The 27,275-nt window shown below is 37.7% G+C and overlaps 6 protein-coding genes across 6 annotated transcripts in view; 3 read left to right on the plus strand and 3 right to left on the minus strand.

The window, feature by feature from the left end:
- LOC109165138 (lectin beta-1 and beta-2 chains-like) overlaps positions 1–27,275 on the minus strand; it is a 56,807-nt gene that overhangs the window by 16,878 nt on the left and 12,654 nt on the right. The window lies entirely within an intron of this gene.
- Positions 1,469–2,250, plus strand: LOC109164841. The gene is made up of 2 exons (XM_019313387.1): positions 1,469–2,129; positions 2,195–2,250. Exons 1-2 carry the CDS (start codon positions 1,469–1,471, stop codon positions 2,248–2,250), a joined length of 717 nt encoding a protein of 238 aa, XP_019168932.1.
- LOC109164843 (uncharacterized mitochondrial protein AtMg00810-like) lies at positions 5,004–5,696 on the plus strand. Its single transcript, XM_019313389.1, has one exon. The coding sequence runs from the start codon at positions 5,004–5,006 to the stop codon at positions 5,694–5,696; it is 693 nt and encodes a 230-aa protein (XP_019168934.1).
- Positions 9,711–12,051, minus strand: LOC109164844 (L-type lectin-domain containing receptor kinase IX.1-like). Its single transcript, XM_019313390.1, has one exon. It carries the CDS (start codon positions 12,049–12,051, stop codon positions 10,009–10,011), a length of 2,043 nt encoding a protein of 680 aa, XP_019168935.1. The 3' UTR covers positions 9,711–10,008.
- Positions 20,320–21,327, minus strand: LOC109164845 (seed lectin-like). The gene has a single exon (XM_019313391.1). It carries the CDS (start codon positions 21,325–21,327, stop codon positions 20,320–20,322), a length of 1,008 nt encoding a protein of 335 aa, XP_019168936.1.
- Positions 22,782–23,339, plus strand: LOC109164846. The gene has a single exon (XM_019313392.1). It carries the CDS (start codon positions 22,782–22,784, stop codon positions 23,337–23,339), a length of 558 nt encoding a protein of 185 aa, XP_019168937.1.

Raw genomic sequence — 27,275 nt, forward strand, 5'->3', positions numbered from 1 at the left:
TTTCTCTTTTCAACTTAATTGTTCTTTACTTTTTGAAGAGGATTTGGAGGGATATGGCGACAGAGATACAGTAAGTACTACCTGTCGACCTGGGTGAAGAATTGAAGTGGAATCCAATTGCCACGATCGAGCTGAGATAGATAGATAGATAGATAGATAGATGTATCCTAATAAATAGTTGCCCGCTTCGACTCAACGTACGTCGTAACATATATGCAACTTGCTACTCCACGCGCCCGCAATTTCAATTCTACTTTGAAGAAGCCCACTACCTAGTCTCGTTGATTTTTATTCTTTATTTTTTTTTTAATTTATGATGACGAAACCTACAGCTATTATTCGATGGTATGTATTAAGTAAATTCGATCACTTTGTGATTTTAGGGGACGAAAGATCACAATGAAATGAACTAGTTTATGATGCTTATAACTGGGCAATTCAAACCAAGAAAGTTAACCGTTTACTCTGTTGATAGTTGAACTTGTAATCTTGTGGTCAGATCAGAACATTACAAGTTGCATTGTGGCAAATTAACGCCAGCCCAGTGTCCTTACAAATTGGGGAACTCTTTAATAAGTTAGTATGTATAAGTTATGAAACCAAGACATGTTGCAACTACTGCTACCCTACTACGGTAAATACTGGATTCATTGCCTCACCAAGTGTACTGTTATGACACCGTATTGCAACTTGCTGATTAACACCTCATCATAAAACACTACACTTTATACAAATATGTAAATATAATCTATCATTAACTCCACAACACTAATTATTATGTATATATATGCAATAAAGAACCACTACTACGTGTGAACTTGCGCTACCTTTACTCTTTAAATCTGTTGTGAATCCCAAGCTTAAGGACGTAATTGACAAAGCTAAGATTACACAAGGGACGCTTAACCAATCCTGTTTGGAAACAAATTAAAGAAGACCGACGGCCAAAGAACTTGTGGTCTAGTGGCACCAAGTTGCTCTGAGAGATTGTGGGTTTAAGTCTGACAGTATTGATAAACAACAATTGTTATACCATGGATGAGTGTTCATATTGTACTGTAAATTCTGATTCAAAAATTTTGTACCTTCAGTTAATAGTTTCTCTACATGTAAACAAATAATTTGATAATTGTTGACACATATTATGATAACTACATGTAGAAGAATATTTGCTATATTAATTATGTATATATTTAGTTATATTATTTTCATATTATTAATGTAGCTTTTTAGGTAAATAGCCTAATTACATGCATTTCTACCTTTTCTATTATTTTTTACCGTTAGAATGTAGTTGTATATATGCCATGTAATCCTTACTACACTGCAAGTTAATATACACCATTAATATATTTTTCTCCTTCTTCATGTATTCTTGCGTACATAACATGGTATCAGAAGGTTTTTATTTTTCAAAGCTTATTCATCTTTGTTGATTTCTTTTGGCACTTCATTCTAGTCTCTAAAGATGGCTACAACAACACCTACAGATGAAACTACCATCAACGCTAGTGGTTCTGCCATTCAGCAGCAACCCGTAATCGTCCCTTTTGACGCTGAAAATCCATATTATCTCCACTCTTCTGATGGCACGGGCACCACGCTCGTTAGCAATGTTCTCACCGGCATTGATAACTACAATCTGTGGGCACGGGCGATGACAATGGCCCTTAAAGGGCGCAACAAATTTTGTTTTGTTGACGGATCCCTTCCCATGCCAGATGCTGTCCATCCCGATCACGCTCGTTGGCATCGGGTGAACAACATGGTGATGTCATGGATCCTCAATTCAATACACTCATCACTGGCTAACACTGTCCTATATGCCACCGACGCTGCCTCCGCTTGGATAGATTTACAAGAACGATTTTCTACCGCGAATGGACCTCGCATCTATGAACTTGAAAATCGTATAGCAACCTTTTCCCAACGTGATGCATCCATAGCAGATTATCATAATCATTTGAGTGCGCTTTGGGACGAATTAAACCTGTTGGATCCTCCACCTAAATGTTCATGCTCTGCTCGCAAGGAATACATTGCACAAACGGAGCGTCGCCGACTGATGCAATTTCTCATGGGCCTTCGAGACACTTTCGCTCAACCACGGAGCCAACTGTTGCTTAATGGTAAGCTTCCTACAGTTAAAAATGCTTACTCATTATTGCTTCAAGATGAATCACAACGTGTACAGAGCGAAAGTTACGGACATCAAGTGGATCATTCGGCTCTTCAAGCAGCCCGGATTGATATTGATGCACCAGCCCCGTTGCAATCTCATATATCCTCCATGCCTCAATTTACTGCCGCTGCCAACCAATCTTCTACAAACAGGGTGCATGCATCATCCTCCCCATCTCGTCCGGGTAACAATCGAGCACGACCACGGTGTGCTCATTGTGGGACACTTGGTCATACGCAACAAGTTTGCTACAAACTTCACGGGTATCCTCCCGGGCACAAATTCTACAAAAAAGGAAATACTAATAGTCAACCTATGACGACCCAGTCAACCTCGCCTATTCCTACCGAATCACTTCAACAATTAATCCGATTGCTACAGGAGGTAAAGGAGCCTAAAGCAAACCTCGTTAGTAAGTCTCTAGCCTTAACTTCTATTTTCAATATTTCAAATGAATGGGTTATTGACACAGGTGCTACTGATCATGTTTGTTTCAATCTCTCTATTTTTACTGAGTTGCCTAAATATAATAATATTGTGAAAAATATATCTGTTCCTACTGGTAATGCAATTCCTGTATGTGGTATTGGACATGCTCGTATATCCCCGAATATTAATTTGACTGATGTTTTATATGTCCCTACATTTAAATTTAACTTGCTATCTGTGCAAAAATTGGCAAAAGATTCAAATTGCACTGTCATTTTCTTCCCTAATTATTGCGTGTTTCAGGACCTTTCAACGAAGATGGAGATTGGTCGGGGCCATGAACGCAATGGCTTATATTTCTTTAGTGATGCACCGCAATCCACTGCATTAACCACCATCACTCCTAATACATGGCATTCTCGTTTTGGTCACCCATCTCATTCAGTTTTTAAACATTTAATTTCTACACTAGGTTGTTCTGATTTTAAAGATCCTTGTGATATTTGTCATTTGTCCAAACAAACACGCTTATCTTTTCCAATCAGTCATACTTCAACTACTGCTTGTTTTGATTTAATTCATGTTGACATTTGGGGTAAGTATTCTATTCCTACTCGGACTGGACATCATTATTTTTTAACTATTGTTGATGATTATTCTAGAGCTACTTGGATTTTTATGATGAAATACAAATCTGATGTTTTTTTGTTGCTTATTCGTTTCTTAGCATATGTTAAGAATCATTTTAATACATGCGTTAAAACTTTCCGTTCTGATAATGGTTCTGAGTTCACAAAAATTGATTTTCAAAATATCTTACTTCAATATGGAATTTTGCAACAATTCAGTTGTCCTAGCACACCCCAACAAAATGGGGTTGTTGAACGCAAGCACCGCCATCTTCTCAATGTGGCACGTGCTCTGCGCTTTCAAGCAGGACTGCCCCTTAAATTTTGGGGCGATTGTGTTTTAACTGCTACTTATCTTATCAATCGTACCCCTACCCCAGTTTTGCAAAATAAAACTCCTTTTGAAGTCCTTTTTGGACATTCCCCTGATTTTACTACCTTACGTGCTTTTGGTTTCCTATGTTATGCATCTACCATACAAAATCACCCTAATAAGTTTGATCCTAGAGCAAAACGTTGCATTTTCATTGGTTATCCTCAAGGTCAAAAGGCCTATAGGCTATATGACCTTAACTCTAATAAAGTTTTTGTGAGTCGAGACGTTGTTTTTTATGAGAATATTTTTCCTTTTAAATATGAACCTACTTTAGCTACGCAAGCAACTCTCAACCCTATATTGACACTACCTATACCACCCATTGAAGCACAAACCACAAATATGCCTGTTGTTCTAGAAACACCTTTTCCTGAAAGCAATCATTCCATAACTAACTCACCCATACATGCACAACCGTGCTCCAATTCTCCACCACCACCACCACCAAACTCCCTTCGACGATCTCAAAGGCAACATAAACCTCCCAGTTACCTTTCTAGCTACATATGCAATGTGTCTACAACGCCACAATATCCCATTTCTCATTTTCTTGACTCTAAAGCATACAATCCCAATCACATTTGCTTTATCAACAATATCACCAAAGAATCTGAGCCATCCTCTTTCTCTGCTGCACAAACTGACCCTAAGTGGAAAAAAGCTATGCAAGAAGAAATACATGCTCTAGAAGCTAACAATACTTGGTCATTAACAACTCTACCGCCTGGTAAGTCCGCTATTGGATGTCGATGGGTTTACCGTATCAAATACAAACCTGATGGTTCTGTTGAACGATACAAAGCCCGATTGGTAGCAAAAGGATACTCTCAACTAGAAGGATTTGATTTCACCGATGTCTTTGCTCCTGTCACAAAGCTTGTCACAGTCCGTACAGTTCTTAGCATCGCAGCCGTACGAGGATGGGCTACTCATCAACTTGACGTCTCTAATGCTTTCCTTCACGGAACACTTCATGAAGAAGTCTATATGCAAGTCCCTCCAGGTTTTAGGCGAAAGGGGGAGAATCGTGTTTGTCGTCTCCACAAATCTCTTTATGGGCTCAAACAAGCATCACGGTCATGGTTCACGACTTTTTCCACATCCCTCACCAACGCTGGTTTTGTACAATCTAAAGCAGATTATTCCATGTTCACTTACAAACGTGAAAAATTTTTAACTATTTTGCTTGTTTATGTTGATGATATTGTTATCACAGGTAATGACCCAACCATCATTACTATCCTCAAGTAGTACCTAGCGCATCAATTTCAACTAAAGGACTTGGGATCATTGAAGTATTTCCTTGGGATAGAAGTTGCACGTTCCTCTGCTGGAATTTTTTTTAAATCAAAGGAAATATGCCCTTGAAATTCTCTCAGATACAGGAATGTTGGCTTGTAAACCCGCCTCAACTCCTATAGAGGTTAGTCACCAACTCACTCATAACACAGGTGAACTTCTTGCAGACCCTTCCACATATAGACGACTCGTCGGTCGCTTGCTCTACCTCACAGTCACTCGGCCAGACATCACTTATGCAGTTAATCTCCTTTCGCAATTCATGTCAGCACCACGTGACATGCATTGGCAAGCCGCGCTTAGGGTCGTGCGTTATCTCAAAAATTCACCAGATCTTGGCATTCTTTTATCTACACATAGTTCTTTAAAGTTACATGCCTATTGTGATGCTGATTGGGCTTCATGTCCAACCACACGACGCTCAACTACGGGATACTGCACTTTTCTAGGAACAAGTCCCCTATCCTGGCGAACAAAGAAGCAAACAACAGTATCACGATCCTCTGCTGAAGCTGAATATCGTGCCATGGCCTATGCAGCTAGTGAAATCACTTGGCTTCAATTACTCCTATCAGAATTAGATATACCAGTTCATCCTGCACAATTGCATTGTGACAATCAAGTGGAAATCGACTGTCATTTCGTACGAGAGAAAATTAATGACGGCACACTACGCACTACTTTCGTTCCATCTAATCAACAACTAGCCGACATATTTACGAAGAGCCTCCTTCCTCAACCGTTCGACGCCATCACTTCCAAGCTCATGTACCACCCTTGAGCTTGAGGGGGAGTGTAGAAGAATATTTGCTATATTAATTATGTATATATTTAGTTATATTATTTCCATATTATTAATGTAGCTTTTTAGGTAAATAGCCTAATTACATGCATTTCTACCTTTTCTATTATTTTTTACCGTTAGAATGTAGTTGTATATATGCCATGTAATCCTTACTACACTGCAAGTTAATATACACCATTAATATATTTTTCTCCTTCTTCATGTATTCTTGCGTACATAACACTACAGATACAAAAGCTATCTACAGAATGTGTCAATACAGAATCTGATTTGATAATTGCTCTAGTAACTACTTTAGGCGTGCAATTTAATTTTCATCTTGAGTAGCAATATTGAAACGGGGAAGGAAAATATTTGCAGGACATACTCTTGTAATAATTTTTAAATTTTGAGTGACGCTTCTGACGAGTGCTGTTTTAGTTATTTATGTGAAAAATTATAATACTAAATGAATAAATTGATTGATTGTTATTTATGAGAAAAAGTGTGATACTTATTATAAAAAGTGTAATACTAATCATTAATAAATTGATTGTTATTTATGAGGGAAAATGTGAAATTTTTAATGAAAAATATAATACTTTTAAATTAAAATATAATTGTTGGTCTTACGACTTTTGGCTGGTCATTGACGCTAACATAATTGGTCGATCAGATAAAGGAATAGAATCTATGAGAGAATTTGATAGTAGTTTTTGTCAAGAAATAATTTCCCCCACCAACAATTCAACATTTAGTTAGGTGGGAAGACTTTCCTAGTCCACGCTCTGCCGTTTAGTTTACGTGCATAAACCTTTCTACATTGAAGAGTCACTAACATCATTATCTCAAGTTGCAGAAAACATGTTCATAATGCATTGACCAAGTATTTATTTTGCTAGCTAGTGCTTTTTGGAAAATTCTTAAAATGTCATACACGATGTCGGACATTTAAATAAATTATGCTTCTTTTATACATTATTGTAATTTTAACTTTAACATGCAGCTACAACGGGGATACCAATATATATTCCTATCATCATTTCTCTTTTCAACTTAATTGTTCTTTACTTTTTGAAGAGGATTTGGAGAAAGAAACAGTAAGTACTGCCCGTCGATCGACCTGGGTGAAGAATTGAAGTGGAATCCAATTGCCACGATCGAGCTGAGATAGATAGATAGATAGATAGATAGATGTATCCTAATAAATAGTTGCTCTCGCCTTGGACTCAACGTATGTACGTCGTAACATATATGCAACTTGCTACTCCACGCTCTACATTCAATTCAATTCTACTTTGAAGAAGCCCAATACCTAGTCTCGTTGATTTTTATTTTTTATTTTTTAAATTTTTGATGACGAAAGCTACGGCTATTATTCGATGGTGTGTATTACGTAAATTCTACTTTATGATTCTAGCGGATGAAAGATCACAATGAAATAAACTAGTTTATGATGCTTATACCTGAGCAATTTAAACCAAAAAAGTTAACAATTCGATCACTTTATTGATAGTTGAACTTGTAATCTTGTGGTTACATCAGAACATTACAAGTTGCATTGTGGCAAATTAACGCCAGCCCAGTGTCCTTACAAATTGGGTAACTCTTTAATAAGTTAGTATGTATAAGTTATGAAACCAAGACATGTTACAACAACTGCTACCCTACTACGGTAAATATTGGATTCATTGCCTCACCAAGTGTACTGTTAATCTGTTATGGCACCGTATTGCAACTTGCTAATTATTATGTATATATATATATATATATATATATATATATATATATATATATATATATATAGTGAAAGGTTCCCGTGCGGTTGGATGCTTCCCGTGCGATTGTGCGGTTATTAATGTGCGTGAGATTTGTACTCAATGTGCGTGAGTGTTGTGTCTAATGTGCCTGAGATTTGTACTTAATGTGCATGAATGTGTAAAATGCAGCAGAAAATATGGATATCAGCTTCTTCCCCATCCCCAGTACCTGCACTCTGTGAGTTGCTTCAGAATAATTTCGATTATTGGGTTGCTCATAATGTGGTATGGAATATGCTGGCCTGTGCTTATTCGACATCTGAGATGGTTGCTGATGTTCTTTTCGTTCTATCCAAGATGAAAGATTTGAATCTTCAAGTTTCAATAACGACATATAATAGTGTGTTGCTCTGCTTTACTGATGTTTACAATGAAATAAAAGCTTCCCAAAGTGAATACACAAATTCTATCCTTATCAATGGTCTATGTAGACCGATCTTGGTGCGAGAATCTGGAACTTCTGTTGTTTGCTTCAATTCCAAATTGTTGAAAATTCTCTTATTACTCACGCACATTAAGCACAAATCTCACGCATATTAAGTACAATACTCTGACACATTAAGTACAAAACTCACGCATATTAACATGACGCACATTAAGTACAAATCTCAAGCATATTGAGCATAACACTCACGCATACTAGGTATAAACCTCACGCACATTAATCCACCGCACGGAAAGTAACAAATGTACCTGATCCCTTCCCTATATATATATATATATATATATATATATATGCAATAAAGAACCACTACTACGTGTGAACTTGCGCTACCTTTACTCTTTAAATCTGTTGTGAATCCCAAGCTTTAAGGACGTAATTGACAAAGCTAAGATTACACAAGGGACGCTGAACCAATCCTCATTTGGAAACAAATTAAAGAAGACGGACCGCTAAAAACTTGTGGTGTAGTGGCGCTAAGTGCTTTGAGAGGTTGTGGGTAATTCTTACGGTATTGATTCTTTGTGTTTTAGTAGGTTGAGTAGAAGAGTAGAATAAAACTTAAAAGCCTATATTTATAAACAACAATTGTTATACCATGGACGAGGGTTCATATTGTATTGTGAATATAATTCTGATTCAAAAATTTTGTATCTTCAGTTAATACTTAATGCATTATGTACAGTTAACAGTTTCTCTATATGTAAACAAATAACTTGATAATTGCTGACACATATTATGATAACTACAGGTACAGAAGTTATCTACAAGATGTGTCAATAAAGAATCTGATTTGATAATTGCTCTACTAACTACTTTAGGCGTGCAATTTAATTTTCATCTTGAGTAGCAATATTGAAATGGGGAAGGAAAATATTTGCAGGGCATGCTCTTGTAATTTTTAAATTTTGAGTGACACTTCTAACGAGTGCTATTTTAGTTATTTATGAGAAAAATTGTAATACTAATTATGAATAAATTGATTGATTGTTATTTATGAGAACAAGTGTGATACTTATTATGAAAAGTGTAATACTAATCATTAATAAATTAATTATTATTTATGTAGAAAAATGTAAAATTTTTAATGAAAAATATAATACTTTTAAATTAAAATATAATTGTTGCTCTTACGACTTTTGGCCGGTCGTCATTGACGCTAACATAATTGGTCGGATAAAGAAATAATCTATGAGAGAATTTGGTAGTAGTTTTTGTCAAGAAATAATTTCCCCCACCAACAATTCAACATTTAGTTAGGTGGGAAGACTTTCCTAGTCCACGCTCTGCCGTTTAGTTTACGTGCATAAACCTTTCTACATTGAAGAGTCACTAACATCATTATCTCAAGTTGCAGAAAACATGTTCATAATGCATTGACCAAGTCTTTATTTTGCTAGCTAGTGCTTTTTGGAAAATTCTTAAAATGTCATACACTATGTCGGTCATTTAAATAAATTATGCTTCTTTTATACATTGTACTTTTAACTGGTAAGTGAAAAAATTATAATTTGTTCGAAAACAGCAGGTTAACAATGTAAAGCAACTAATACAAGATATAAATACATAAATAGCAAGAATTTTTAGTTGTTGTCTGATCTGCAAGAGTAGCTCAACTAGTTGCAGATGTGAAATTTGTCACAAAAGATTAATTAATAATTGAGTCTCACCAATAAGGGACTCCTTGTGCGCAATGAATTTGGAGTCGACTATTCCGCTGTTTGACACAAGAGTTTTTAGTTGTTACAACAAATAAAATATATATTTAAGCGCCAAAAAATACCAATGGAAGAAACACACCAATTGTTATAACATGTCAACATAACCTTCTACAATAGTATCTCACACTCATACATTTTCAATCACCTCTTTTCTTATACGGAGTACAACTTTATTGTAATCACAAAGAAGAGATATATACAAGAGAGACAACAACATGGACAATGACTTTTTAGCAAGCACACATAAATATATCTTTATCAGACACATACAGTACATGATGTTTTTGTTTGGAATTAAGATAGGGAAGCCAAGAAGGTTGGTGCTATCAGTGTGTAGGATTATGTGACGCATCCGGGGTTGAATATGAAGTTACATGCGAGGGATAACTGTTATTGCTGCTGGGACTCGTATAGCCCTCAAATATCTGTGAACTCAAGCATGAAAAGGATGGCACATTATAAGAAGTTGAGTAAACTGGCATTTCTGATGGAAGGGTGGGCACCTGTACTTGGAATTGAAGACCATGTAAAGCTTGACTTATTTTTGGTCGAAATTTACTATCAGGATGAGCACACCATAGCCCGATCATCATTAATTGTTCCATTTCTTGCCTCTCAAAGTTTCCGCATAGCTTAGGATCTGCAGCTTCCATTACCTTTCCCATTCCATACAAATCCCAAACCCATTCCACCAACCTTTTGAAACCTCCTGGTTCATCTAACGAAATTATTGCTCTTTGTCCACATGCAATTTCTAATGCGACAATTCCAAAACTATACACATCTGACTCTTTGGTAGTCTTTAATGTGAAATAACATTCTGGGGCGACATACCCTAGTGTCCCTCCAACTAAGGTTTTTTCGGGTGGTTTTTCATGGTCAACAAGCCAGGCTAACCCAAAATCGCCTAGTTTAGCATTGAAGCACGAATCCAACAGGACATTGCTGGACTTAATGTCCCTGTGCAACACACATTGTTCCCACTCTTCGTGAAGATAGAACAAAGCTGAGGCCAAGCCTTGTGCAATTCTATACCTGATCTCCCAATTCAAAGGTGAGTTTGTATTGAAGAGATGGGAGTATAAACTGCCTTGAGGCATGTATTCATAAACAAGCAACAACTCACCTTTCTCGTGACACCAACCGTGGAGTGGTACCAAATTTCTATGTCTCAATCGACTGATGATCTTTACTTCTGATGCATATTCCATAATCCCCTGTTTAGACCCACTTGAGACCCTCTTGACAGCCACCTCCAAGTTTAGGCTCCTTAAGAAACCTCTATAAACCCCTCCAAACCCCCCTTCTCCAAGCTTATACTCATATGCAAAGTTGTTAGTTGCAGTCTCCAATTCAGTGTATGAGAACTTTTTAGGACCAGTGCTAACCATTTGGAATTCAGTATCCATGTCCTGAGCTGGAAAAGACTCATGATTGTTCCCTTTCACTGCCCGTCTCTTCTTAAGACAAGTATAGATGATGGGTAAAGCCAAGAGAGCAACTAAAGTTGGAACACCAATACTCAATCCTATCACTAGTAGGCCTTTCTTGTTCTTCTCTTCTTCAGGAATTGGACTTGGACTCGGAGCTGGGGAACGAGATAAACTACCGAACGACCTGGGTGGAGTGGAATTGAAACGCCAAGAGCTTACAGTGTTTTCCTCAGACAAAATTCCTGTTGAACCTGAGAAGCCAACATTAACGAATTCGGGCAAGTACCTGAGATCAACCTTATGGCTAAGGTTGCCTGTCAAGTACTGGCCATCCCAGAATCCTGTAAAAACAACTTGAAGAATCTGGGAAGCAGCATTATAAGTTATGGAAGCATTGTTATTCTTCCCAAGTGTTACGTTGTTCCACCACACTGTGCTCTCCTGGGGTTCTTGTACAGAATCAATGATGATACTTACATTTGTCATTGACATAGTCTCCTCGTTTGAGAACGTATCGAACACCACAGCAAGGAAATGATCCGGAGATGGTTTATAGGGATCCATTAGGCCAAGGCCGCCGCCATTTGTCAGATATAAATCGAATGGGGTGGTAAAATTAGCCATGAAAAAGGCCATCCCATCAGCATAGTGAGAGCTGCCATTTGAGTCGATGTTGAAAGTGAAATGGGTGGTGAAATCGGCTAAACCTCCAGAAGCCTTATCCCATAGGTGGAACAATTCAACATACTTGGCTCGACCGACTTTGTTATTCGAATCTGGTGTGAGTTGGATGCCACGGTTTGTGATGGTTGCGTTTCCTTCCACTTTAATGTGCACATCTTTATCCTCAGGACCAATTCTTGGCAGATCAAACGATAGTGAACAGACTAAAGAGGGTAACAAAAGGAATAGGAAGGCCAAGAAGGAAGCTGCCATATATGGCTTACAAATTATATTCTTTAGATCTAATGGACTGAATATGATCTGATGGTTACTGGGGTAAGCTTTCTTTGCGAAATTGTGAGAAAATAGGGACGAGGACGAAGACTTTGCAGTTTCCTAGTTAGTCCTAGTCCACGCTCCACTTTCAATACGCTACGCACTGCCGTTTAGTTTACGTGCAGAAAATTCTACCATTCTCTGAAGAGTCACTAACATGCATCAATTAGGGAGTATACACTATACAGTGTGTGTACACGTAGTATTTTCCGTAATTAATGCATTATTGACCGAGTCTTTATTTTGCTATCTACTGGTTTTTGGAAAATTACTAAAATGTCATACAACACTATGTTCAACTCTTAAATAACAAGTTAAGTTTCTTTGATTATGTTGTACTTTTAACTTTAACATTCAGGTAAGTAGAAAAATTATACGCACTCCGTAACATTTTCGAAAACACATTTTATGACGTAACTTTAACATGGTAAAGTGATTGGAATGCCACATCACAATATTTTGATGACGAGGATATTCCAACACATAAGAAGAAGAAAAAGAAGGAGAAGAAGAAGAAGGAGGAGAAGAAGGAGAAGGAGAAGCATGTTGTAAAACAATTAAGGAACAGTTAACCTTAATCTTGCAATACTCTCTCACTTTGAAAAATAAATCACACTTTCACACCATCAAATTTAAATAAATAGCTAATTAATGGAACTTATTCTTGCAACACCAAGACTTTGTGGTCTAATGGTACCTGGATTGAACTTCCATTTGGAAAGTTTTGAGTTTCACGTCTCAGTGGATGCATGTTGTAAAACAATTAAGGGACAGAGCAGAAGAGTTTCTAGTTGTTACAACAAACAAAAGACGTATTTAAGTGCCAAAAATAACAATAATGGAAGAACGCACTAATTCTGATCTATAACTATAATTCAAACCTTAGGACTCAACATAACCTTCTTCTACAATAGTATTTTACACTTTTACATTTAATTTTCAATCACCGCTATTCTTATACTATATTGTAAACACAGAGAAGAGATAAATCATTGATGAATGTCTAAAATTAATGCTTTTTCCTTGCACATTTTGGTATTTTTACTGGTTAATCATTATATTATGGAGCCAATTTGATAACTTATGGAATGATTGTTTGTGCTTAGGTGATTTGATAAGAAAATGATGTTTTGAGCCAAACATTGAGTTATTTGATCAAGATTTCAAGTCATCATAGCATGAAGATATTTTTGTGAGGAAAAATGAAGAAAAGAAGATTGAACAACACTCTTCCATGTGCCAAATATTTGTGACTTAGTGGTCTTGATGATATAGGCAATTCAATGCAAAGGCAAAGCAAAAGATAGTAAGGTGACATTTCTCGCCCAGATTGACGCTGTCTCCGTATTTTGATCATATCTCGGTCTAGGAGTGTCCAAATCAAGTGAATTTTAAATCATTGGAAAGCTAACTTCAAGGGCTACAACTTTGATGAAGACAAGAAATTCTAATTCAAAGTTTTTGGGGGTGAAAAATAGCCTAGAAGACGAACTCAGTGCACAAGCAGTGCACACTGCTTGTGGCCACGGGTGTGGCCACGGCCGTGGCCACTGGGCAGTGTGCCTTGCATTTCTGGCCACCAGTGAAGCCACACCCGTGGCCAGCGTCTGCAACACTTGACAGCTCCGATTTTACCCTTTAAAAGAGGATTTTTTCACACCAAAAACACACTTTTCATTTCTTTTTCACTCCATAGCTAGGGTTAACTTTAGAATAGCTTATATAGGTGTAGATTGATTGTTTCTTTCCATTTCCAAGCTCAAGAACATTGCAAATCTTGGATTTTAAGGCTTCAATAGAGAAGTGTTCTTTTTATCTCTTCTCTTTACTTTTCATCTATGCTTTCAATTACTCTTTCAATATTGTGTATCTTTTGTTATATTATGAGTAGCTAAGTGTTTTGGGACTAGGATTTGGTTTGATTTCTTGTTATTGATGCCTATTTGAGTTGTATTGCATAAAGGGGATTATTTGGGTGATCTAGGGTTGTTGTGTGAAATGGGTTTGTTGAGAAATTTGTGTATGATTGTTGGATCCCAATTATATGCTTGATTTGGAGTGTGTTTGTTGCTACGAGAGTAGAACTTGTATACTAGCCACACATTCACACACTTAATGTCCAATACGAGAGTATTTCGGGTATTAAGTAGAATTTATGCCTTGTGTTCTTGCTTGGGCAACCTTGGGTTGAATTGCCACGAGAGTGGAGTTTAAGGTTAGGTTGCAAGTCCAAATAGCTACGAGAGTGGTATTTGGACACTTTTGTGCATCTCACTTACCCTATGCCTTGTTTAATTCCCTAATCTTGAGTACAATATTTGGCATCTTAGCTTGAATCAACCAAGTCCCGGTCCTTTGTTTTACTTGTCTTATTTGTTATTAGCTTAATCATATCAAACCAACTCCTTATCGATAGGTCTAGCTTCTAAAATGGCAGTTTTAGCTTGTGCTTAACTCCACTTTACATCAATTCCTAACATTACAAGAGCCATCTCCAGTAGAACGATATCTAAACTCTATACTGTAATTTGATACTTGATGGATGCGTAAAAATCGTCCTCATCAATCATAAACACAAGAGATAATGAATAACACGGTTAGCACTATATTTAGCATTCCTCTGTTAGCTAAATCTAAGCCTTAGCTAAAAATATAAATGCAAATGTGAGAAATAGATAAGGTTCGTTGAAGAGTTCAAACCATTAAAAAAAAAAAAACTCTCAAATCATGGTTAAATAAAGGACAATTAAATTTTACACCTAAAAAAAAAGGACAATTAAAGTATTCAAGAACAGGCAATGGGATGACCATTCTTTCATCCTTGTCCAATGTGCTCTGGAAGTTGAAGATCCAGGCGAGTAATGAATGCCCCAAGGAACACCGGGTCATCGTGAATAGAACTTTTTTCTTGTATTTTTGACCTTCATAATATCAAAATTAGACTTAATAGTCTTCACAAAAGTTGTAACCCTTCAAGTTAAGCTTTTTAACGGAGAGAAATCAAACAATTTGATTATTTCTATCTATGGTGAGATATGATCAAAATAATAAGTAATTATCATATATATTGAGCAAAAATTACAACTCCCTATTCTTTTATCTACTATGGTGTAGTTAGTTCGTCGTTTGATTTAAAAGTCATGACTGGAGAGGCAGTGTAGAGTTCGAATTCCATTGGAAACTTATATATGAAAAATGCCCAAGATGCTAGAAGGTCTGGATTGGGGCAGTGTGTACTTAAGGTGCGTGGGTTTGTGTTCTGAAGGTATTTTGTTTGTGTGTTTAATGTACGTCTGTTGTGTACTTAAAGTGCATCAGTGTAATACTTAATGTAGTCCACCCGCACAACCGCACGGGAAGCACCAGAAGGAATCATGTGCGGTTGTGCGGTTGGACGCACCTTAAGCATTAATATTGCGCACTTTAAATACACAAGTCACCACGCACCTTAAGTCCACAAACAAAGCACCTTAAGAACACAAATCACTCACAAGTACAAAAATTATGCACATTAAGTACAGAAACAAAGCACATTGAGCATAAAACTCACACAGTACACTTAAGATTTTAAAATGTCCCACATTATATTAAGCACAAACTCACGCACATTAAGTACAAAACTCACGCACATTAAGCACAAACCTCACGCATATTAAGCATTAAACTGACGCACTTTAAGTATTAACTCACAGACCTTAATCACTAACCCCACGCCCGCACCTTAAGCACAAACCCCACGCACATTAAGCACAAACTCAACGCATATTAAGAACAAATTCCACGCAACTTAAGCACAAAAGCCCACACTTTAAGTTTTAACAGCTACTGACATTAATCACTAACCCCACGCACCTTAAACACAAACCCCACGCATATTAAGAACAAATCTCACGCACCTTAAACACAAAAGCTCACACTTTAAGTTTTAACAATTACTCATATTAAACACAAACCCACGCACCTTAATCACAAAACTCACGCACCTTACGCACAAGGCTCACGCACTTTATATACAAAACTCACGCACGTTAATCACAAAATCACTCACCTTAATTTTGACATAGATGCAAAAATTACAAAATTACCACCGCATTTTTTTTTAATTTTGATAATCTTAGACGTTGATTTAAGTGAGATAAATAGCTCATATTAAACCACACAATTGCACATGAGGCGTTCATCCGCTCTAACCATGAACGTAACGTGCAAGTGGATGGGAAGACTTGCCAGTCCCCGCTCTAATGCGGTGAATGAGATCAGACTTGCTAAAATTTATTTACTTATCCAAATAAATCCTTAATTAAATGCGGTGAATGAGATTATTTGAAGTTTTAATTACCAACAAAGTAATCAACACTTTACACTTAGGCGGTATCAACATGGTCCACACAATAAATTGCCACCAAGCTAGTCCGAAGACTTGCAAGTCCACGCCCTACATTAACTGCATTCCATCTGCCACATCCAACTTAATTCCTTCAATCGTTATGCTGTGCATCCATATGCACCTACGGATGCCAAAACGGCGCCGTTTTATTAAAAAACGCGCATTTCTTCTTTAAAAAAAAATTCAGGTTCGATTCCCAGCAATAACATTATATTGTTCATTCATTTTGGAATTTTAGTTCATAGATTATGGAATTATAGTTCATTGATTATGGAATTATAGTTCATCGATTATGGAATTGTAGTTCATCGATTCTGAAATTTTAATTTATAGATTATGGAATTTTAGTTTATTCATTCTGGAATTTTTAGTTCATAGATTAGATTATGGAATTATAGTTCATCGATTATGAAATTTTAGTTCATATGTTGTTGCTGGGAATCGAACCTGATTTTTTTTTTAAGGGGAGACGCGCGTTTTATTAAAACGACGTCGTTTTTGCATCCGTATGCACCATGCATGGTGCATACGGATGCACAACATAATTTGCCTAATTCCTTCTATCTACTTTAGTACTTTGAAGAAGCCAACTTGTCTCGTAAATCAATTCCATCACCAATATGCAGTAAGATTAAAAGAAAGTTAACGACCAGGGTGAGTGGATCATGATTCTTGTACTCAAAAGTTATTAATTCTTGCAAATACACAGGAGCGGGTCAATGCACATCCTTATATACAGTAACTGAATGTTTCTTTTCATCACCCCAAAAAAGTTGCAAATTGTTGTCATGGCAATGTCCTTAAAATTTTCCCTAGTGGTTCACCTATGTCACAATAACCTCACTCTTATTTAATAACTCGCAAATCATATAAGAGAGATAAACTACACTAAAAAGACAATACGAGAATCATGTTCTACCTACTCAATTACTTCTGGGGGACTTATATATATATATATATATATATATATATATATATATATATATATATACATATATCGCGAACAAATTAAATTAACCTATAAATAATAGCAATGCTTACCAGAGGAATTTTAACCTATACTTGTTTTTTACAATGGACAACAAAGACTTCCCACTTACAAGTGGCAAATTATGCCCTGGACCCGTGTCCACATTGAATTGTGGACACGGGCCCAAAACGACGTCGTTTTTAAAAAAAAACGCGTCATTTAGTTTAAAAAAAAAAAAATCGCGCGTGTTTTGCCGTTAACGGCATTATTTTTTTTTTTTTGGATTATGAATATACAGTTATGCCGTTATGAATGTACAGTTATGCCGTTATGAATATACAGTTATGCAATTATGAAATTATGAACACAGAGCTCTAACATTATGAACATATACAGTTATGCAATTATGAAATTATGAACACAGAGCTCTAACATTATGAACTTACAATTATGAACATATATAGTGATAAAATTATGACCATGGAGCTTTAAAATTGTGAATATAGAGCTTCGAAGATTATGAATGTACAGTTATGGAGTTATGAATGTACAGTTATAGAGTTATGAATCTACAGTTATGGAGTTATGAATCTACAGTTATGAGATTATGAATCTACGGTATGGAATTATGAATGTACAGTTATTGATCAAATTATGAACAAAGAGCTCTAACATTATGAACTTACAATTATGAACATATAGTGATAAAATTATGAACATAGAGCTCTAAAATTGTGAACATAGAGCTTCGAAAATTATGAATGTACAATTATGGAGTTATAAATGTACAGTTATGGAGTTATGAATGTACAGTTATGGAGTTATGAATGTACAGTTATAGAGTTATGAACGTACAGTTATGGAGTTATGAATGTATAGTTATTAACATATAGTAATAAAATTATGAACATATACTCTTACAATGAAGCGGTCTGAAATTTAAAAAAAAAAAAAAAAAAAAAAAGGAGATAACAGTGCCTAACGGCACTGTTACCCGTGTCCAGCAAGCATGCTGGACACGGGTCCAACGCATAACGATTGCTTACAAGTCGACGCAATTAATTGTTTGGTCTTCGCACTAGACCCACAGTTGTCATTATCTCATATTCTCATGTAGGGATTGCAACCTGCGCTCTATTAAGGATACATTTTAGTGTGTTGTTTTGGCCTAGTCTACAATTATTTTCTCTACCTGCATTCCTCTGGGGAGGTCACTTTTATCTGGGCCATATATATAGACATAGTGTCATGTTAGGAAGAGAAATTTAGGAAAGAATTATAGCATTACTAAGAAGGCCGGATTTCTTTAATTTGTTGTAGTAGTACGTACAGTAGAAGAGTAGAATAAAAGCCTATATTTATAAACATCAATTGTTATACCATGCGGTTCATATTGCATTATAAATTCTAATACAAAAATTATGCAGCTTTCATTAACATATTCTGTACCTACGGTTAACAGTTTTTGTACATGTAAACAAATAACTTAATAATTGCTGACACATAATATAATAGCTACAGGTACAGAAACTATCAACTGCATATACATAATGAATCAACTATAGATACAGAATTTGATTGTTATTTTTTACCAGTTCTACCATGCAAGGTAGACCCTAGTCCATGGTATAATTTGTCTATAAACATAATTTATTTAAATAAAAGAGTAAATTCTATTTTTAGTCCTGAACTATTGTGACATTGCCACATTTAGTCCTACTCTTTTAATTTTGACAAATTACATCCTCGACTTTAATTTGATTGCCACTATTGGTCCTCCGTTAAAATTTTCGTTAATCTACCATTAACAATAAGGTCAATAATATAATTTATTAATTTGTCTCAAATACATATTAAAATCCAAAATCTTTTCTTTCTTTCAAATCACTCATCTTTACACAAAACACTGAAATTACTATATATTCTCCATTTTTTTTTTTTGTCGTATAACTCTATTTAAAGTGTAAATCTCTCTTACAAACAAAATAAAAGATACATTGAGTACAGTCAATCCAGTATTCTAAACTGTCCTCCACGGGATAGGAGGCATGCCATTGGCACTAAATTCCCTAATACTCTATCCCATTTTTCCTCATTTTTTAATCTACTTTTCGATTTTCTCAGTTGTATGACCAAAGAGACTGTATATTTGGGGTAGATTAGAGGCCACCAGCAAGGGATCTTGCCTGTGAGCTTCTAACAACGAGGATCTTGCTGGTGAGCTTCCAACACCACCTCCTTTTCCATGCAAGGCTGGGAGAGTCCACCCCTCGTTGGTTGAAGAATTAGCTAAAGATTTTGGATTTTAATATCTATTTGAGACAAATTATTAAATTACATTATTGACCTTAATGTTAACGGTAGATTAATGAAAATTTTAACGGAGGACCAATAGTGGCAAACAAATTAAAGTCGAGGATGTAATATGACAAATTCAAAAAAGTAAGACTAAATGTGGCAATATCACAATAGTCAAGGACTAAAAATGAAATTTACTCTAAATAAAAACTATATCTAAAAATGTAATAATAATAAAAGAGTTGGCAAATCAGAATTGGTTATTTTCATCATGTGGGTCCACAGAAAAGTGTCTACATCAAGAACATGTGAGAGGAAGTACAAGTTGAGAGTATAAAATAGGAGTACACCAAGTATTTTTATAATAAAAATCAACCCATCCAATTACCCAACCACATGCATGTTTTAAAAATCTCAAGAATTGATATGAGAGTTTCCAAAACATACACCATGCATCTTCCTCCCCTTCTCCTGCAACATAAACGCAACATCATATTCTGGGGCTGCTTCTACGGGCACTTAGCTTGTGCAACGTTATATATATGCAAAACTAAGATTCTTCTAAGGTTGATTCTTGTGGTGTCGTCAATTTTACCTTACCACCAAGAGTGATGACATTATTATCATTCTTCTTGGACCGTCGTCTCTTCTCACACACGACATAAATCACTGCACATTTCCCAAATATTACAAGGACACCACTACACAACCCTATCACTTTTCCAATATTCCACTTCTTCTTTGCTTCTCGAGGAGGCGCAGTATTTGGAGGTGAGGTGGAATCGAACTGCCACGATCTGACGGTGTGTTTCTCAAAGAAACTTCCTGTTGCTGCTGAGAAGCCAAAGCAAACTTGTTCCGACAAGTAACCCCTCAGATCAATCTTATACCAAAGACTGTGTGTCCAATTCTTGCCACCCAAGGTTCCTGTAACGTTAACTTGGAGAATCTGGGTACTAGCACTATAAGTAATCCAAGCCTTATTATCTACCCCGCTTGTAATGTCGTTAAGCCATCCCATACTATTCACATATTTTAAGGTAGATCCAACGTTGATACTTACATTTGTGAGAGGCTGGAATGAGAATGTACGGAACACCACAGCGACGAAACGGTCTGCTGATACAACTGGGAGAGCCTCATTCATTAGGCCAAGGCCGCCACCATAAGTCATAGAAGTATCAGATGGGTTCGAAAAATCGGCTAAGAAAAAGGCCAGGCCATTGCCATAGCTACTGTTACCATCTGAGTTGATGTTGAAGGTGAAACTGGTGGAAAAATCAGCTAAAACTCCAGATGCCTTGTCCCATAGGTGCAATCTATAGACGTACATGGCTCGGCCAGCTTTGAAGGCCCTTTCACCTTCAAATGGTGTGAGTTGGATGGCTTGGTTTGAGAATTCTGCATCTCCGTACAGAACGATGCTCTTAGAATAACCATGACCAAAATTGGGCAGGTTAAATGATAGTGATGATGAATAAACTAAAGAGGAAAGCACAAGGAATACAAAGGCGGAGATATTCAAGAATAATAATGTGCACAAGCCAGCTGCTCCCATGGCGGCGATATGATATGATGGAGTTCTACAAATATATAACTATATATATATATATATATATAGTTGCTAGCTCTGATGAATGTAACATGCAAGTGGATGGGATTCATGGGAAGATTTAATTTGACAGTCCACGCTCTAATGCGGTGAATGAGATTTGAATTGAAGTTTTAACCAACAAAGTAATCAATTAACATTCAACACTTAGGTGGTATCAACATGGGTATTAATAGTAATCTGTACGAGCCAGTTGATATTATTTAATATAAATTGAAAGTGAAGTGATGAGGATCACTACCATGAGCTCCCAGTTGGTGGCAAATTACTGCTTATATGTACCACCTCACCCTAACTACAATGAGCTCCTAGTTGGCGACAAATTATTGTATGGACCATAACAAAAAATACATTATTTATATACTGGATGTATATTATACAAAATAATGCACTTTTAATACTCAAATAATATTTTATATATATATATATATATATATATATATATATATATATATATATATATATATATATATATATATATTAAGTATGATCCATAGAGTTGTTTGAACCATAATGATTGCTAGTTGGCACCAGACACCCTTGGACTCTGGGAGCTTGGGACTAGGTACCAAGACTTTGCTAGTCAACGCTCTGCTTTCAATACGCTACAATTCCACCATACTTTGAAGGCAGAAAACTACATGTTAATAATTATTCACCAAGTCTTTCTTTTGCTAGCTAGTGGTTTTCGGAAAATTTGTAAAATGTCATACGACACTATGTTTAACTCTTAAATAAGAAGTTAAGCTTCGCGCAATCTCATGCCAACGGCCGCTTAGGAGAGAATTAAGAATCATTCTGTACTTGTCATGTGTTATATGTACAAGTAGTTAGTGCATTTTCTATGCAAGTAAAATCACTACCAAGTGTACCTATTTTCACCTACAAGTGTATGTAATTTTGTCTTGTTAACATTCATTGATCTGGTGTACCTACTTTCACCTAGGTGCACCTAGTTATAACTATAGGTACACCTATATCTGGATAGTTCTTAGTTCTCTCCTGGACAGACAATTTGCACCTGAACGCAATCCAAACTTCTTTTATTATGTTGTACTTTTAACTTTAACATTCACGCGCGTAAACAGAAAATAATATAATAACTTGTTCGAAAACACAACATTCTAAGTGTAAAGTGTTAGTATTATTATTTTATAATATGATTGTAATTATATGATGTTAGTTATATTTGACTTAGTATAGCCTAGTTGTCAGGAGTAGTTTTAGATTGATAACAGATATACTTTGTAATCTCAATTCAATCGCAACTGAATCATTTTGAATTCTCTAATCTGGTATCAGTCAGGATACGATTCTCTCTCCTCCGCAAACGCAATTTTTTCCCCTCCTTCCCGTAAAACCTCACCGGCCAAAATTCTCTCCCCCTCTCACCGCTAGCCATGTCGTCAAGTTCCTCCGATCGAACCGCTTCCGCCTCCGGCAATCCAACTCCGGCAGGTGCGAACGGTCTTTCCGGCGCTCACCACTTCGTGAGCATGAAACTGACGCACAGAAATTTTCTGTTATGGCGCACCCAAATAATCTCATTCCTTCGCGGCCAAGAACTGTTTGGATATGTGGACGGGAGTTATCCATGTCCTCCGGCCACGATTGCCGCTCCCTCGACCGGGACCTCCGACGACGCGACTGCCTCCATCATCCCCAATCCGGCGTTCAAGGCCTGGGAGAAACAGGATCAGTCCATATTTTCGTTATTGGTGTCCTCCATGGCGGATGAAGTTCTCCATCTCGCCGTCGGAAAAGAAACCTCTGCTGCCGTGTGGTCGTCTATTACATCCGCTCTCGGATCGTCGAGCCAAGCCAGATGCCTCAGTCTATTGGGGCAGTTCCAGGTTCTCCAGCAAGGCCACTCCACCAACGCCGAGTACCTCGGGCGTGCGCAATTGCTCGTGGAAGCCTTAGCTCAGGCCGGCCGGTCGTTATCCCTCATGGAGTAGAATCTCTATGTCTTTCGGGGATTACGTCCGAAACTGAAGGCCATGGCGACTTCCTTGACGGCGACGGGATCTCCAGTCACCTTAGCGCATCTCTCCGATCATCTCCAGGCCCACGAGTTTATACTCGTGGACGATTATCTGGTAGCCGGCGACGCACCTGGCAACCTCACGGCCATGTATGCTAGCTCGGGCCGTGGCAGTACGCAGCAAGGTGGCGACAGGCAGTCAGGTAATCCGCAAGGGCGTGGTGGCTGGAACAGCCGTAGTGGCGGACAGAATCGGGGTGGACGAGGTGGCCGTGGAACTCCGAGGTGTCAGATTTGCAGGTCCCACGGTCACACGGCGGTGTACTGCTACAAACGGTACAATACACAACCACCGCAAGCCAACGTTGCAATCTCGAATGATGCACCGTCCATGCCGTCAACAGCTGCACCATCCGAGGCCTGGTATCCGGATACGGGAGCGACTGCCCATGCGACTCCGGATGCGGGCATGATGAGCCATTCGGATGAGTATACCGGCGCCGATGTCTTGCGTGTCGGTAATGGAGCAGGTCTGGCGTTCTCACGCGTTGGACATGCATCTCTCCCATCTAATTCTAAACCGTTGTCTTTATCTAATATATTACACGTATCATCTTTGTCAGTTCCGTTATTGTCTGTGCAGAAATTCACATCTGAAAATAATGTCTTTGTTGAATTTCATGCTAATTGTTTTTTTGTGAAGGATTCAACCACCAAGGCAATTCTTCTTAGGGGCCCCACCACTGGCGGATTATATAAACTCCCGATGTCCCGGTGTCATCTAGCGTTCGTCAGTTCCCGGGCTACTCCCACGGTGTGGCATCGTCGCCTTGGTCACCCACATGAACAGCTGCTCAATAAAGTGTTGTCAAATTGCCCGGTCATTCCAAATAAAAGTGAATCCGTGGAGTCATGTGTAGCGTGTCACCTTGGCAAGTCCACACGTTTTAAATTAGATAAAGTTCCCAATATTAGTGAAAATGTACTAGATTTGGTCTATACAGATATTTGGGGACCGTCACCTGTAATGTCTACAAATGGTTTTCGCTACTTTGTACTGTTTGTAGACGATTTTTCGCGTTTCTGTTGGTTTTATCCTTTAAGGATGAAATCTGACATATATAAAATTTTTGAGTTGTTTCGTGTGTTGGTAGAGCGACAGTTCTCGCGCTCTATCAAGTCCATTCAGTCCGATTTAGGGGGTGAGTACCGAAAATTACACACTACGTTCCAAAATCTGGGAATAAATCACCGTCAGTCTTGTGCCTATACACATGAACAAAACGGGAGGGTAGAACGCAAAAACAGACATGTTGTTGAAATAGGTCTTGCACTGTTAGCTGAAGGCAAAGTTCCCCAACATTACTGGGACTACGCTTTCGAAACAGCAACCTGTTTAATTAACTACTTACCCTCAGCAGCTATAAACTTTGAAATTCCCTACACCCGTCTCTTTAAAACATCGCCACCATATACCTTTCTTAGAGTTTTTGGATGTCGGTGTTTTCCTTATCTACGCCCCTATAACAGGCATAAGATAGAATACCGGTCCACTCCGTGTGTCTTCCTAGGTTACCCACCAACCTATAGGGGATACAGATGCATTGATCTAACAAGTGGGAAAACCTACATCTGCCGTCACGTCCGATTCGACGAGACTGTTTTTCCTTTTTCTACAGGGCATACAACTGCTGAGACATCAATGGCCGCTTTACCATGGGCTGCTGCACCAATAGTCTCATCTCTTGTTCCAAAACCAGTGGCACCCAATAACACACCGTGTTATGCCGAGCCGGAGCCCGTACCACTAGCTCGGGAGCCACCTGCACTGGCTATCACCCACACAGCACCGGCTAAAACCCGCAGGAAAAGGGTTGCTCTACAGAGTAGGGATCATGTCATGCGCCTGTGATAAGTGCATAATTGTTCATATTTATACCCCATGTTTACCCCATATTTAACCTTGTTTTGTTTATGAAGTGTCACAATGTTGTTCAAAATGATCTTTATTTTGCTCATTTGATCCATTATGCACAATTCATTATCTTTGAGTAGAAATGAAAGATTTTAGATCATGTTGGATGCATTTGGAGTCAAGGGGAGCCAAGGTGAAGCTAAGGAGATAGATGCAACACTTCCAAAGGAGCCAAAGAGTGATGTTTTCAATGGTGTTGATCATATGGACAAATTAAACCAAGGCAAAAGTGGAACAAGTGTCAACAAGCTGAAATTCTCGCATTGATTGGTCACTGTTCTGTTTTCGGGACATATCTCGGTCTAGAAATATCCAATTTTTGTGATTCTTGTCCCATTGGATAGAATATTCAAAGAGATACAACTCATATTCAGACATCAAAGCCTAAAAAGGAATCCACGGTAGTCGAAATTATCCTTGAAGTTGAAGTCCCAAACTTACAATTCAAAACTGACCTCTATTTGGTTTTTGGACCATATCTCAACCTAGGAATGTCCAAATGAAGTGATTCTTGCACCATTGGAAACCTAAATTAAAGGGCTACAGATTTGTTGAAGACCATAAGTGCCAATAAAATGTTTTTAGATGAGAAAAATAGCCTAGAAGTCAAGACAAGTGCACAGAATTCTGTTTTCAGCAGCCTCATACGCCCTGCCGTACGCCCATACGCATGCCAGTACGCATCTCTTCTCCCTGATCCATTTTTCACTGGAAATGCACCAAAAATCGTACCCCCTGGCGTACGCCCATCCCTGAGGGCGTCCCAATCTGCTCTGCTCTATTTAGGCGCGTTTTTGTATCATTTCAACTCGGTTTTGACTCTTGTTAGAACCCTAGACACTCTCATTTACTTCCCTTCATATTTTTAGGTTAGATTAGGCTTAGATTTATGTTTCTTAACACTTTTGAAGCTTGTAATCTTGGATTTGAAGCTTGGATTCCAACATTTCAAGATTCCACCATCCATTTTCAATAGAGAAGTTTTCCTTCCTTTTATCTCTTTCTTTTGCAAGATTTATGTTTGTTACTTATGCTTTTGTGTTCTTTATGCTATTTAATAATGAGTAGTTAGTTTATGGACTTGAGTTAGGGTTGTATTATCTATCTTGATGCTTGATTTGTGATTATTGTAAAAAAAAAAAGGGGAAGAACTCTAACATAGGGTTCTTGAGTTTATGAAGGATTTGTGTTTATATCTTGTTAATGTTTGATGTACACATTCGTTAGCTTGTTTTTGGAGGATTCCTTGCCTCAACGAGAGTTGGGTGATGAATCCAAGCCACCCCTTGCATAGACCCGATTTCTTCCTACGAAAATAGGGGAAATTGGGGGCTTTAGATGCTTTGTGTGCTTGATGGACTTGGAATTGATTCACCACGAAAGTGGGGCAATTCCTTGTTCTAATCCTTGTTTATTAATCACGAAAATGGTTCATAGGGTAGGATACCTACGTGCATTCCCGCTTGATTCCTTGCTTACTTGTTCTCCCTAATCCCTTAGGTTGTTAAAGCATCTAGATGATAATGCTCCCTAGCTTGAGTCCTATCTCTTTATTTTGTGTTTATCTTTGTGTATATGTGTTAGTCTTATCATTTTCTTAAACTTGTATTTTGCTTAGCTTCTTGTTGATTTCCCTATGCTAGTGTCTAGTTTATTGTGATTGCATATTGCGTGCCATATCCCCCAATCCCCTGAGGACGACATAACACACCCGAGCTCATATGACTAAGGGCACAGATGAGACGTTCCAGGCCTTAACTGTCACTACCGACCCAACGTGTTATTCTCAAGCCGTAGGTCACTCACATTGGCGGGAGGCAATGGATCAAGAGTTTAATGCTCTACTCCATAATCATACCTGGCGACTTGTTGCTCCCGAGTCCCATATGAATATCATTAGGTGCAAGTGGGTGTTCCGCACCAAACGCAAGTCCG

This window comes from Ipomoea nil, unplaced genomic scaffold (genome assembly GCF_001879475.1).
Source record: "Ipomoea nil cultivar Tokyo-kokei standard unplaced genomic scaffold, Asagao_1.1 scaffold3069, whole genome shotgun sequence".
NCBI classification, from domain to species: Eukaryota; Viridiplantae; Streptophyta; class Magnoliopsida; order Solanales; family Convolvulaceae; genus Ipomoea; species Ipomoea nil.

What these genes read in the sequence shown, in the direction of transcription:
- LOC109164841 (XM_019313387.1), top strand. Translation starts at nt 1,469, where the DNA reads ATGGCTACAACAACACCTACAGATGAAACTACCATCAACGCTAGTGGT. An exon ending in GAGCCAACTGTTGCTTAATG is followed by an intron (nt 2,130 to 2,194) that starts GTAAGCTTCCTA and finishes CAACGTGTACAG; the next exon opens with AGCGAAAGTTACGGACATCA.
- LOC109164843 (XM_019313389.1), top strand. Translation starts at nt 5,004, where the DNA reads ATGTTGGCTTGTAAACCCGCCTCAACTCCTATAGAGGTTAGTCACCAA.
- LOC109164844 (XM_019313390.1), bottom strand. Translation starts at nt 12,051, where the DNA reads ATGGCAGCTTCCTTCTTGGCCTTCCTATTCCTTTTGTTACCCTCTTTA.
- LOC109164845 (XM_019313391.1), bottom strand. Translation starts at nt 21,327, where the DNA reads ATGGGAGCAGCTGGCTTGTGCACATTATTATTCTTGAATATCTCCGCC.
- LOC109164846 (XM_019313392.1), top strand. Translation starts at nt 22,782, where the DNA reads ATGTCGTCAAGTTCCTCCGATCGAACCGCTTCCGCCTCCGGCAATCCA.